The following is a 13,115-nucleotide window of genomic DNA, read 5'->3' on the forward strand; positions in this document are numbered from 1 at the left end:
TGGGACTATCCCCCCACCAAATAAATTTATTTACATTGAGGTTTGCAGGACTGACTTATCAGGCTATAATGAAAGATATAGCAGAACTCCCTTTGAGCCCAGGCAGTGCATACTCAAAATCCCACCTGAGCCTTGTTTAACAGGAAGGGAAAGGGGTGGCCCTGCTCACACCTTGCTCCCACTGAGCAGAACACAGAAGTTGCCAACAATTGGTATTTGCAGTTTACTCCAAAATTGTGAGGTATTTATGGGAGTGCCTCCATTCAAAGGCAAACGACAAACAATTTTTTACACCTTTAATCAACAGCAGGTTTAGTTTATTAAGCAATGAATAAAGATAACCCAGAAATGAAACTAAAGACAAAATGGCATTTACAAAACTGTTTGATACCTGTTACATTGATCTCCTAAAATTTTCATCCAAGAGAAAAAGAGAAGTTGCAGTGGCCCCTGCATCACTGCAGTCAGTCCTGCTACACTGTCGATGGGCTGTGCCTTTCCATTAGGATGTAGGGAAATGACCAGCTCCACCTATGCTCTGTGGTGCTACATTCCTGTGCAAGATCCCTGAGAGCAAAAATTTCCCAACTAAGTGACTTCACAAAATGAAGAAAAATATGAAGCAATCAGAGTGCGGTCAGAGTCATAAAAGCCTCAAAGCTGCCACAAGAAGTGCTGGGCTGTGCCCGGACTGGAAAAGGTGGCAAGAGCAGCTGCTGTGCTTGTCATTCCGTTCCCATGAACCAGGTGTGCTCTCCGACTCCCAGTGTGCACTGCTTAGCAAGGACCTGTGCCACCTTCATCTTCTGGTCATCTGTCACTGGATGCTGTTTTTATTTTGTTCATGAAGTTTTAAAGTGGAAGAAGAGACCAAGGGGGGACCTAATCACAGTCTACAACTTCCTTATGAGGGGAAGAGGAGGGGCAGGCACTGATCGCTTCTCTGGGGTGACCAGTGACAGGGCCCAAAGGAATGGCATGAGGTCGTGTTGGGAGGTTTAGGTTGGATATCAGGAAAAGGTTCTCCACCCAGAGGGTGTTTGGGCACTGGAACAGCTCCCCAGGGAAGCGGTCACAGCACTAAGCCAGACATAGTTCAAGAAGCATTTGGGCAGTGCTTTCAGGCACATGGTGTGACTCTTGGGGTGTCCTACACAGGGCCAGGAGCTGGATAGCATGATCCTTGTGGGTCCCTTCTGACTCAGCATAACCTGTGAGTCTGTAAATGTATTCCCTTGCATGAAGGTGCAAATCATTCTGGATTGCATTAGACAGATCCTCTCGCTGGCTTGCAGCCACATGCCATGTTTGCTCTCGTGGAATCGGGCTGAAATAAAATATCAGCAGGACCATAATACCAAAGTGTGTGACACTCGGGACTTTGTTTCTACTTGCTGTTCCTGTGGTTTAGTTCTTTATAAATCAAAAGTGCTCTTAGCTCATAGTATGTTACTTTTTGACACTGTGACCAAACTTTGAATAAAGCAGTTTTCTTAACTTTGGCTTCATTTTGAAGCTGTGACAAAAAATGAAAAATATAGGCTATTCAAATACACTAGTGCAGAATGTGGACTAAAATATGTTAAATATGTACAAATATAGTGCACAGTTTTTACTTGTATGAACTATTTAAATACCAGTCATTAAACTTTTCTTCTGTACTGCAGAGCTGAGAAGTAAATTGATGTAAATACTAAATAATGCAAATGTTTTTATTAGCCTTGCAGCTATTGGGGTAAGAAATGTAGTTAGTATATATGCTTCCAGCTCATGCTCTTGTTTTGGGTAACTGTATTTAACAGCTGAAACCATAGAAAATGTTCATACCAGATTTGCAGGAAATAAACCTCTGTACAAGCCTTGCTGTTGTTTTCTTTCACTATAGTGCAGGAGTTAAGTTTATAAATGAGGCAATAACTTGAATGCTGACCCAGCCTCTTCAGGAGGAGCTGTGACAACCTAACTTGTCTCAGCACTGTTTATCATGGGAAAATTTTTCTCAGGGCTTCTCTGACAGTAAAGTCTTTATTTCTAAGGAGATTGACAGTAGGCTGAAAAAGCAGGTTTTTTCTTAAACTGATACTTAATAGGAGATCTTTCAATAATGAGAAAATACCATCAGCCAGGAGGAGACTAAATTATGTAAAGCAGACAGAAGGAGCTCTCCTCTGTCCATCAGCAGTCTTTAGCTGCCAGTCACTGCAGAGAACTCAAGAACATCTGTATTATATTTGTGGTTAGGGCCTTGGTCCTACTACACTGGTGTGAGCCACATGGGTTCTAGAGGCAGTTGGTTAATAAACACACTCAGTTCAGGAGAAAAAGTGTTACCTTTGTTAATAATAGTCTTGGCTTTGCAGTAAATTTGAAATAATTAAGACAAAATGAGTCCCACCAGAAAGTCTTAGTCTGAGCTGATTTATCTTCAGCACTCTTAGAGAGATGCAGCACTGTAAGTGGTGCTTCTTAAATTAGATCCAGTAAATCCCTGTGAAAAAGCCCATTTTCCCCTCTACCGATTTACAGCGAGAAACTCAGTGAGAAATTCAAATGTCCACAGATCAGGCAGGATGAATCCTCTCCTCTGTGTCTCGAAGTAAACACATCGAGACAAAATATAAGCCTCTCATCAGGAGGTGGATTCTCCTCTAAAACCTGTGCCACACCAGTGCTCCCTTCCCCTCTTAATCCATTCACAATGATAAAACAATTCCCTTTAATCTCTCACAGAAATGGCAAGCAGATACACCTTAGCATGTTCTTTCTTTTTTGTGCCTACAGTCATGCAGCCATTTCTCTGCTGGATCCAGCCATGTCTGGGTGTGTTGTGTTGAAACCTCCTACTTCATGGTATTTTGACATAAATGGGATAATATTTAGCCCTGGCTCCATAAAGTAATGTGGAAGGCATTTGGCAGCATTCCTAAATTCTTGCTGTTTAAACATGAGGAAGCAGATCACTTCTGCATACCAGCACTAATTTATAGAAACTAAAGGCCATGAGGAATCCTTCCCTTTAAACTAAGCAGGCTCTGCAAAGAGTTTCTGCATTCCCAGTTACATACTTGAGCCCAATCACCCTCATGCAGTGAAGGAAGCCACCAACCTGTCAAATACAGCAGTTAAAAGTTGTGTAAAACATTCCCACTTCTTTCCTGAAGTCCTTCACGAAGGCTACTGAAAGTACACTTCTCTGCATTTCTCTGCGCTGAGTATTTTAAATTATTCTCGGTAACTTTACAAAGTCTCAGGGCTTTTTTTAATGCCTCTCAATTTTTCTTTCAGTCCAAAGAACACAACCTTAGTGTGTCTTGAGGCAGCAGCTGCATATTCATAATGGGAGAGACTTGGCAGCAGAGAAAAATTACACAGGTGCCACTCTACTGCCTCATTATGAGAACACCTGAAACTAATTCATTTTTAACAGGCCTATGGCATCCTACTTCCCCTCAACAGCAGATTACTGTGTAATTAGAGGATTTGTGGTGACACCGTGTCAGCAGAGACACTAAATTCATGGAGAAACAGATTTAAACTTCTGGGAGAACTCTTCCAGCACCTCCATTAGTTTCTCTTCATCCTCTGGTGGACTGTGGGTGTATGCTAGGGGTAAGTGTGTAGGGACTGGTTGCCTGTCTGGAAGAAAAGAAGAGAAAAAAACAACCTTATGGGTACATTTAACTCCCTTATAGCAGAAAGGAGGTTTTTCTGATAGACTCTGTACTGCCCAAATATACCTCATGGTCTTGAAGTCAGGAAAATTAACCTTCTGGGTAACTGTAAATAACGCGAGATAAGCATATTTTCTAAACCAAGAATTAAACCAATTCGATTTGTATTTTGGCGTTAGAATGATTTTTCTGTAGCACAATATGACCTGGACTGTGCAGCAACCCCCCATTTGCAGCTGGGGACAGTTTAGGAAAAGGAAGGCTTCCTTGTGGGGTTATGCCTGTCACTAGTGCAGCACCTGCAGGCAAGGAGCAATAGCTGGGGTTTGTTGCAGGCAGAGGATGATCTTGCACTTGAAACAACATTTTTCCTTGCCTCCTGTATAATCTTTCTAGTACTGTACAAATCCCTAGCTGGGACTTTGTAGTTAGGATTATTTTCAACCTTAAAATGCTTATTTTCATCCTTAGAAACAATGGTTAAATTCTAAATGCAGAGGAACTTGGGCTTATTGCTCAGTCACCATAAGTGACATATATCCAACCAAGTTTGCTCAGTTTGATGCTTTGCTTGGTTTTCCAAATCTCATGCCTGTCACTCACTCTGTAAATACAGATGTTACCACCATCCACTCTAAGGGATCCTCCCCTCCAAAAACATGGTGTCTAGAGCCTGGGAACCTTATGACAATGCTGTCAGGTGTCTGTGGAACAACAGTCAAAGCCCTGTTAAATCCACTTAGCGAGCCCAACTTCCACAGCAGCCAGCTGAGACAAAAAGAACAAGCTGCTGCAACCCTGCGCAGCAGATTTCCCTGAAAACCTATCAGGCTGCCCCTGGGCTTCCCAAGAGAGCAGAGGTATTTGCACTCTTAAGAGCAAATGTTTACCTGACTGCACACACCAAATAACTTCTGCTCATGGAAAACTGAGGGGGGAGAGAGAGAGGAATGTTCCCTTCTCCATCACTGATTATGAATAGCTTCCCACCTTGCCATACTGCTTCCAGTAGCCTGTGCTAAAGTTTGGGAACTAGGTATGAAAGCCAAGTTCAGCATCACAGAGAAGATGCTTCTAGTCTTTGGAAAGCAGGTCTCTGTTAAGCATTTCTTATATATTTTAGCAGAGAATTCTGGTAGCACTAGTCATGTTCTCACTTCCCTTTATTATTTTCTCAGGGAAACAAAAAAAGAAAAAAGCTTTGGTTTGCTCTCAGAGAGAACAGAAGAAGAGAATGCAGAAAATGGAGGGAAACTGCGACTGATTTGGAAAATGGCTGCCTAGGATCAGAAATGTGGGGTCTGTGCCAAAGTGCTCCTGCACCCCAAACCCTTCACTGAAAGGGCCTGAAGAGTGCCCATACTAAGCTCTGGCCTCCAAAAGGCTGTAGGAGCAAGAAATAACTGACTTTGCCACTATTTGATCAGCACAAGACATAGACTCAGAACTTCTTTTGCAGCTTTAAGAGCAGTCTTACCAGGACCAAAGCTCTTAGAAGTCAGTAGCTTTAGCTAAAGAGGCAGGGCATGTTCCCTGTTTACCAAAGCTGGGGGTAGAAAAAGGCCAAAGGGAAGAGCCTGGTGAAATTATGAAAGAAACAGAAAAAACAACTGAGCAGAAGCATTAGGACCAGAAGAAAGTGACTGGAGTAAAAGAAAGGCAAAGCCTGGTTCTACAAAGAAGGCTGACCAGCTGGGATGTGGGGTTTCCACATGTACTGCATGCTGACATGAAAAATGGCCATTTAAATATCAGTCAGCCAACCCCGTGTTGACTGTCTGTGGGACAGAAGGGACAAAGTCAACCCAAATGCAGAAAAGTCTGAGCTTCCTGCATTCTCCAGATAGAAATTCAGTGAATCAGGATTTGAGTGCCACATCCAACAGAAACACTAAGCTTCTGGTAAGTAATTACCCTGAGCTTTCTCTTTCTGGACTGACCTGCATCACCACTGAGGCATCCTTGCTTCCAGCTGCTCCTACAAAGATGCCTGTCATTTGCCTGGGAGAAAAGAAAGGCTCTGCCCTACTTTTCCCTTCCCTAAGCTCACAGTGCCAAAAATGCCACTGTGCTCAAGTCTTTGCCCAGTGTTAGAGAAAGAGGGAATTGGCAGTTTTAGCTAGCATGGAACAATAAGAAGAAGAACCTGTCAAAGCGGAGCCAACTCCCAGTGCTCTGTGAGAAAGATGCTCATTTCCTAGCATCATAAAAGATGCTGCTTGACTGCTGTGATTCACCTTCCCTTGGCACAGTCCTACAAGCAGCCATTTTCATTACAAAAATCCCCAACCCTCCCTAAAGAAACGCTTTGAAGTCTCTATCAGCTACTTTAGAGGACAAAAGCAGGAATATAACAATTTAACACAATGCTCACTCGAACATTTAGACTTGAAACAACTTTGAGGAATGCTTTATTCTTTGCACAAGCTGCCTGGTGCAGCCTTCATCCCCTCCCAGGCCAGACAGGGATCCTAAGCTCAGGCAGGCTGGGGATCTCCAGTCTGTGCACTTACCTTGGAAGAACAAGCCACTGGGCAGCTTTGTTGCTTCGGCTGACACTGCCAACCACAGGACGGTGTCGGCTCCCTGGGCCTCTGTGCGCAGAGAGTTCTTCATCCTCTTGTAGAAATCAGGCATGGACGACCTCACAGCTGGAAAGGATAGCAATGGAATGGTGGCCTGCCATGCAAGGCTTTTTTGACACACACACACAAAAACAAAACCAACCCAACCGTCCCCCCCCCCCCAAAAAAAAAAACCCAAAAACAAAACAAAAAGAATCCCACCAAACCAGCTTCAAATTGCCACTTTGTGTGTAGGAAGGAGAAGAGGCATCTCTGGAGCTTATGGAAGAAAATGAGTATTTCCCCCTATCTGGGAGTAGGATGGCTTGTGGGAGAATAGCACTAAGCTGTTAGATGATCCACCACTTGTTTGTTTGGGTCAAATTACAGGGACAAAACTGACAACAAGATCTGTAAGAGGTTCCTCTGCCAATTCCATTCCAAACTGTAAAGATGACAAACACAGAGAAAACAGAAATTCCAAAAAGCAGTATTATAATGGGATTTTTAGCTCTTCTTTTCTCACCAGTTTTAGGAAACCAGTTGCAGCACTGTATTTAAAAATTGCTTACTTCCTGTCTAAACTCTGGTTTCATTTTATTTTGTCCAACAGATGGTAACTGTGGGCCCATTCAATGTAGGTGTTTATTTTTGGGGGTTGGAGAGTCTTTGAACTTTAAGGTGGGATAACTTTATGGTTCATTAAGTTTGAAATCTGCAAAGGAAGTGCAAAAATAAATGTATTTTAAAGAAAAAGAAATACCAGGATATTTAGTTGGAAAGGGCTATTTTCAAGCATAAAGTAGACAGGGTAAACGCTTCTGTTGTCAGAAGCAAATTTTGGAAACTACATCCCTTTAAAAGACCTAGAGATGTAACTGCTATTCTGCATCCCAAGCTTGGGCACTGGGGGCTGGAAACATTGGGCAATGCAACATGCATAGTGCATGACTGATGCTGGCCCGCCTGCTCAGAAACAGTCACTGAAGAACAGCTGCACCTCAGACAAAGACAAAACTGCTTCTCCACAGCAGCAAATGTTTAGAGGAAGAGCAGAGGGCTTGCACAATAGTGCATTCTCCTACATGCCCTCACAAATTCCCAGTGTCTGCACATTGGTACTTACAGAGGCAGAAGCTCCATCTGTGTGTTTAACAGTTCGACTACAAATGTAACTTAAAGGTTACCTTAAAGAGCTGTGTCTCTGCTGTGCATTTGTGCAGGGCTGGAAGCATTCACTGCCCATTATTATTCTCTAGATATACACAGCTAGCAGACACTGCACAGAATAGAGCCACCAAGGGGATATAAAACTACTTCAAGCACCAGTTTGGAGAAAAGAAATTACTGCACCTGTTGGAAAAATATACTAGGAAGTTTCAATTCTCTTTGCTTTTAAACTAATCCTGAAAAGAAAAAATTATTGTCAGAGTGTGAAGCAGATGTTACCTGGAGTGTCTGCCCAGCCAGGGTGCATCACGGAGAAATGGATATTTCTGTGAGCCTTTGCCCACTGTTCTGTCAGGACGACTTGCTGTCTCTAGGATAGAGCAGTAAGAGCCACGCTAGCACTGCATTCAACATCCTGTCCACCAAATCAGTTCCCAGGAAAATAAACATCATCAAATGTGCCATAAATACCAGAGCATTTATGTACAGCAGAAATATACCCTTGCTCATCCTGGCTGGATTTATTGGATGAGCTCATCAGAGACTTCCACAGTCATTGCCATCCATACCCTGGCTACAAATTTACTTTTAAAGCAGCTACACTGCTTTTACTGACCATGTCTATTTGCTGCAGACAGTGGGCAAGAACTAAGCAGGCAGACAAGGTTCATCAGCTAAAGACAGTGCTCCCCCTTGGGACTTCTCTCATATCAAATCAAAGTCTAGCCATGCTCTCCTCCACGCAAGATGTATGCACTCCTAAGGGCATGCCATCATACTCCTGAAGATTACTGCCAGTGCATCTGCATATGGGTTCGATGCAACAGGAAAGCAACAGTGACCAACAGGCTTGCTGCAAAGCAGACGGTATGAGCTGCCTAGCAAAGAAGGGCTGGGCTTTGTTTTCAATCCCATGGGCTGTACCTTGTTCTGTGCATACACCATGGTTCCATCAAATGGCCCACTTTCCGACTGCAAGTCAGATACGCTTAATTTTTGAACTAGCATGCCCCCAGAAGAGACAGTGATCTGTAATGAAATGAATGAAAAACAAATGAATGAAAAGCAAAACCAGGAACTCCCCACAGATGCACTCATGCATGCAACGTAGTCTTCAGGCTATAGCTGGAAGTCCCCACAGAGCAGGATTCCTCTGCATACTCTTTGCATTATGCTTATGCTCAGGAGTAGAGCATACCTGGAGATGAGATGAAAGATACATAAGGTTTTTAAGAAGGGATTTTCATTCAAAGTGATGTTGATTCATTTCAGGAATTTTGTGCTTCTTCCTTTTGGAAAGTAATGGGGAGAAAGAAAATAGCAGAATAGCACTCTTTGTAGTTTGTATGTTTAGCACTTACCAAAGCTAATTAGAAGCCATACAAAACTTGGGAAATTTCATTTTTATAAATGTACCTGCTGTCTTATTTTACACCAAGATCTGTAAAGTTCTTTAAAGCCTATACTCCTGTTGTACATATTTTGCACTCTGCTGCAGGAGCTGACTTGCCCTAGGGAATCTAGGAAGGCAAGTTCCCAAATGAAGTATTTTACTCTGATTTCCAATGAAGGGTTGAGAGCAGCAAGCAGGAGCTTTGCCTTAGAGCAAGAGGCTGTTGTTAGCAAAATCCAAAAGGATTTTAGAGATCCTTACAGCATTGTAAGTAGTCCTGCATTGCTAGCACAGTCAGAGAACTGCTGTTACAAGTCAGAAGGTAAAAATAGTAAAACACCCCTTTTAAACAGCATCACAGACTCACCACTCTGGCATCAGCTGCTTTTTCCAGGAGGGGCACCAGGGCAGTTGTCATGATGTAAGTACCTAAAAGACAGAAAAGTACCAACATTAACTTCTCCTTTGAAAAAAACTTTCTTCTCTCTCCACCCTCCTTAACAACCCAAAGTCTCTTTATCTGTGAAATGTGATCTAAATTTGACAATGATTTTTTGTTGCTGCTTCACCTGCAGTGGGCCAGCTCAATTTGTAGTGGTTCACATTGCCATAGACTTAGCAAAAGGCATATATTATTTTACAGATTTTCATGTTTGTTCTACCTATAAAGAAAACAGCTCCCTACATTCATCTGTGAGAATCTGAAGGGAAAATAGTTTAGGTATGGAATTTCTTGGGTGGGGGAAGGTGATGCCTTGAGAAGAAATGGGGAATGCATTTCCCCTGCAAGTCCGGCATATACCCACAGATCTAAGCTGGGTCATGAGCAAGAAAAGGAAACTGAACTTCATACTTACAGTTCTTAGGGCACTGCATATGCACTTAAGATTTGTCCATTCTTCCCTTCTCACTATAAAATTACTCAGAGTACACGTGACACTTTTTGTATTGCACACAAAACCCACCCCTTAAATCCCCAGCATGACCATTATGGAAGATAAGGAATCCTTGGGGGAAAAAATATTAATGTTGCCTGCCCAAGGCTGACCTAAGATTACTCACGGAAACTTAACTGTGTCCTTCCTTGCTTTCAATCATGTTCATGTAGCAAGGATTTTTACACACAACACAAATATATTCCATTACCATGACCAGCACAGTTTGTTATTACAAACACTATCCAACTGTCAGTGTATTTGACTCAGACACACAGACACACCTAGTGATGTTTCAGGCAACCAAGTGCAACACAGAGATTTTTTGTCCCTGTTTAAAATGTATTTTTTTTTAATTCTATTAATTCAAAATTAATCTAAACTCATTTAGTCTAGTGTTTCTACATCTACTATCCTCTCATGTCTTTACACATGGCTCTAGTTCAACAATTCTATCAGTGATAAATGCGTTTTTTTCCTTCAGCTACCGAGGCCATGTTTTTCACTAGGCATGAAGACTTCAGCATGTCTTTATAACCTCTCTTCCACACAGGCAATGAGATCACCCAGTTAAAATACAGCACGTTTATAAATACGGTACCAAAATCAAACATGTTGATAAAACTGGTGAACAAACTGTTCCGTTCCCCTGTCAGTCACAGCAGCCTTCACTTTCTCCACATAATCAGAGGTATGTCCATACACACACAAAGTATTTAAAACCCTGGCAAATCAAACTGAGCAAACGCACCGCAGATGAGTAAATGCAGCCTGCCTTCAGCAGAAAATGTGAGCAAAGGCAGTTGCCAGTGCATGACGAGAGCCCGGTCGTGTCCCCTGGTAGCGGCGGGCAGACTGAGCGATGACATCATCGGTACAAGAACTCCCGCTGACTGCCAGGGGAAGCTGCCGCGATGGGGAGCGGGGGAATAATAAAAAAACCCACTTCAGTATAAGCTGAGAGCCTGGTTTTAATGCTGTTGGGCTGTCGATTCTTAAAAAAAGTAACATCACGTCTTGGTTAAATAAGCTGCCTCTCCTAAAGGCAGAGCTGCAATGCACCATCTCTGACGGTGCTCCATTTTACTGTCCTGCAGATTAATTTACAGTTTTAAGGGGTTTCATGTTGATTTGTTAATTCTAAAGAGCTGCAAAGATAAACGCACTAATGTTGTCTCATTAACAACCGAGTTTTGTTTTGTTTTCCAGCCAAATAAGAGAAATGTTCAATGCCAAAAATCCTGCTTAGAGCAACTACAGCTTGTCAGAAGTTTATGTGCTTATTTAGAACCACAAACTAACTGCAAAGCCCACATCTCCTCTCTTCCTCAAGTTTATTAAGAATTCAGTAAATCCCACAAAGCCAGAGCATTCCATCTTTTTGCCCCACAAGACCACTTGCTCATTTGCATTGAGACAGAGTACAGAGCAGTTTTGATCACAGCTTCCTATGGTAAGCAACAGTATCTGAAAACACACAGACAGAATGCATCAGGCATTAAGGCTGCAGCATTTAATTTCTCCCACTGCTAAATATTTCACCAACTACTGTCCCCATTTTAAGTGTTTGAACACCAACTCCTCATTCCTTTGACAAAAATACTTGGGTATTGCATTCTTATTTGCCTGGGCTGGTCTGTCAGGCAAAACAGACTGGAAATTTACAACGGTAATAGCAGAAGAGATATACTTAATCAGCAAGGTTTATGCTGGTTAGAATACATCATCATCAACTGAAACCTCCCCATTTTTATCAGTGCAAAAGCTGGCCTTTAGTTTGATGGTGACATTCAAACAGCTTGGGAGGATGCTCAGTATGGTCACTGCAGGGCCTGGCACGGCCGTGTACTCACGGCAGGTACTCTGTCCAGCACAGCTGTATCACAGCAGGCACTAGCACTGAAGTGAATTTCTGAGTAAAAGGGGAAGTGGCAAACGAAGGCATTGCCTGCCACTGTCCTTATAGAAAAAAAAAAAAAAGAAAAAAAAAAGAAAAAAAGAAGGAAACTTTTTTTTGTTTTAAAAAAACAATTTTGAATGGAAAACCAAGATTGATTCGATAGAAGAAACTACGATCATCTCTGCCCCTATGTAAGGAAATCAAGGCAACATCCAAAATGTATGTCCTTTTGCCAATACTTGATTATTAATACCAATGTACTGTATATCAGTCTTTCCAAAACAAGCACTTGAACATTCTAACACATTTACTTGGTGCAAAAATTTTTTTGTCTGTTAAAGGAGAAACTTCCTCCCACAGAACTTGGTTTAAAAAGGTAAGGCATATCAAATGTGGTTAATGCCTAATTATCACTGTTCAAACTGTACAGAGTGAATTGTTTTGTTGGGTTTTTTTAAAATGGTTTAACACAAAAGTACATGAAAGAAAAGGGAACATTCAACAGTGCTGTGCCTTGCACTAAAAGCAGTAATTACTGGGTATCTGTTGCACATACATCTAGTACTATCTGCATTTAGGACTGTGTGACAGGGGCCAGATTTGTGCATCACCATTTCCTGTGACTGGAAGGTACATTATCCACATGGCATGAACACTTGTCTCCTACAGAAAAAAAAAAATCAGTGAAATAAATTGTATACAACACTTCCCTTTGATGAGAAGTATTTGCTGTGACACAAAGGAGTCCAGCACAATGAATTTGGGAGTTTGCTCAGAAGCAGTAGGAATGCAGAAGAAGGTGAGCCCAGTCTATCACACCCATATAAAGGATTTCATCTTGCCCTTACTGAACTCTGCCAAGGTGAAGAGTTGACTTGTAAAACCTACTGGACAAGCTACAGCACTGTTCTGTGTAATGAGGTTTGACACAATACTGGCTGGCCACGTTTTCTCCAGTCAAAAAGGTTTCTGGGGTAGATGTACAATTTGTTTTAAAGATAAACAGTTTCTTAACATTACCTTTCTTTGGAAAAACTTCTGTAGGCTTTATACCTTGGAGCTGATCTCCCATAATGGGAAATCACATATAAAACAGAGTAATTAAAACTTTTCCATGGAGCAACACCATTACACACCATAAACCAACTTTATCATGCAGTAAAGTAGACAGGGTAGGTTGCCAGTCTATGCATTAAACATGCTCATTCCAGTAAAAGTAATGAGGGCAGCATTTAATGAGAACATAGTTTGTTCATGCACATTAAAGTTTCATGTTTACTTGAAAAATATAAAAACAAAACCCACCAAAAATATCGAATCACCATACATTCCCCTGTGGCCTGTCTGGTAATTGTTCCACCTGGTGTGAGATCTTTTCAATTCAGTGGAGTAATCTGATATTGTGCTCTAAATAACAAATCAAATTTTTGACTCCATACAGTGAACTCCTCTGCCAACCTGGATATACACTAATTCAGTGGT

General features: G+C 41.9%; 1 protein-coding gene across 2 annotated transcripts in view; it reads right to left on the reverse strand.

Annotated features, from left to right (window-relative positions):
* Window positions 1–301: 301 nt before the first annotated feature.
* Window positions 302–13,115, reverse strand: part of DHRS12 (dehydrogenase/reductase 12) — a 29,149-nt gene continuing 16,335 nt past the window's right edge. Inside the window, exons 6-11 of one of the 2 annotated variants that reach the window (XR_014616995.1) lie at window positions 9,166–9,227; window positions 8,330–8,434; window positions 7,685–7,775; window positions 6,185–6,322; window positions 3,107–3,636; window positions 302–2,590 (exon numbers count right to left, since the gene is read on the reverse strand). Coding sequence is in view for 1 of the 2 variants with exons in the window: in XM_084226143.1 (XP_084082269.1) it covers window positions 2,513–2,590; window positions 3,560–3,636; window positions 6,185–6,322; window positions 7,685–7,775; window positions 8,330–8,434; window positions 9,166–9,227 (551 nt within the window). In the remaining variant the exon portion in view is untranslated. The remainder of the gene's footprint in view (window positions 2,591–3,106; window positions 3,637–6,184; window positions 6,323–7,684; window positions 7,776–8,329; window positions 8,435–9,165; window positions 9,228–13,115) is intronic. The other variant, XM_084226143.1, reaches the window with a different exon arrangement.

This window comes from Fringilla coelebs, assembly GCF_963513975.1.
Source record: "Fringilla coelebs genome assembly, chromosome: 2".
Classification (NCBI taxonomy): Eukaryota; Metazoa; Chordata; class Aves; order Passeriformes; family Fringillidae; genus Fringilla; species Fringilla coelebs.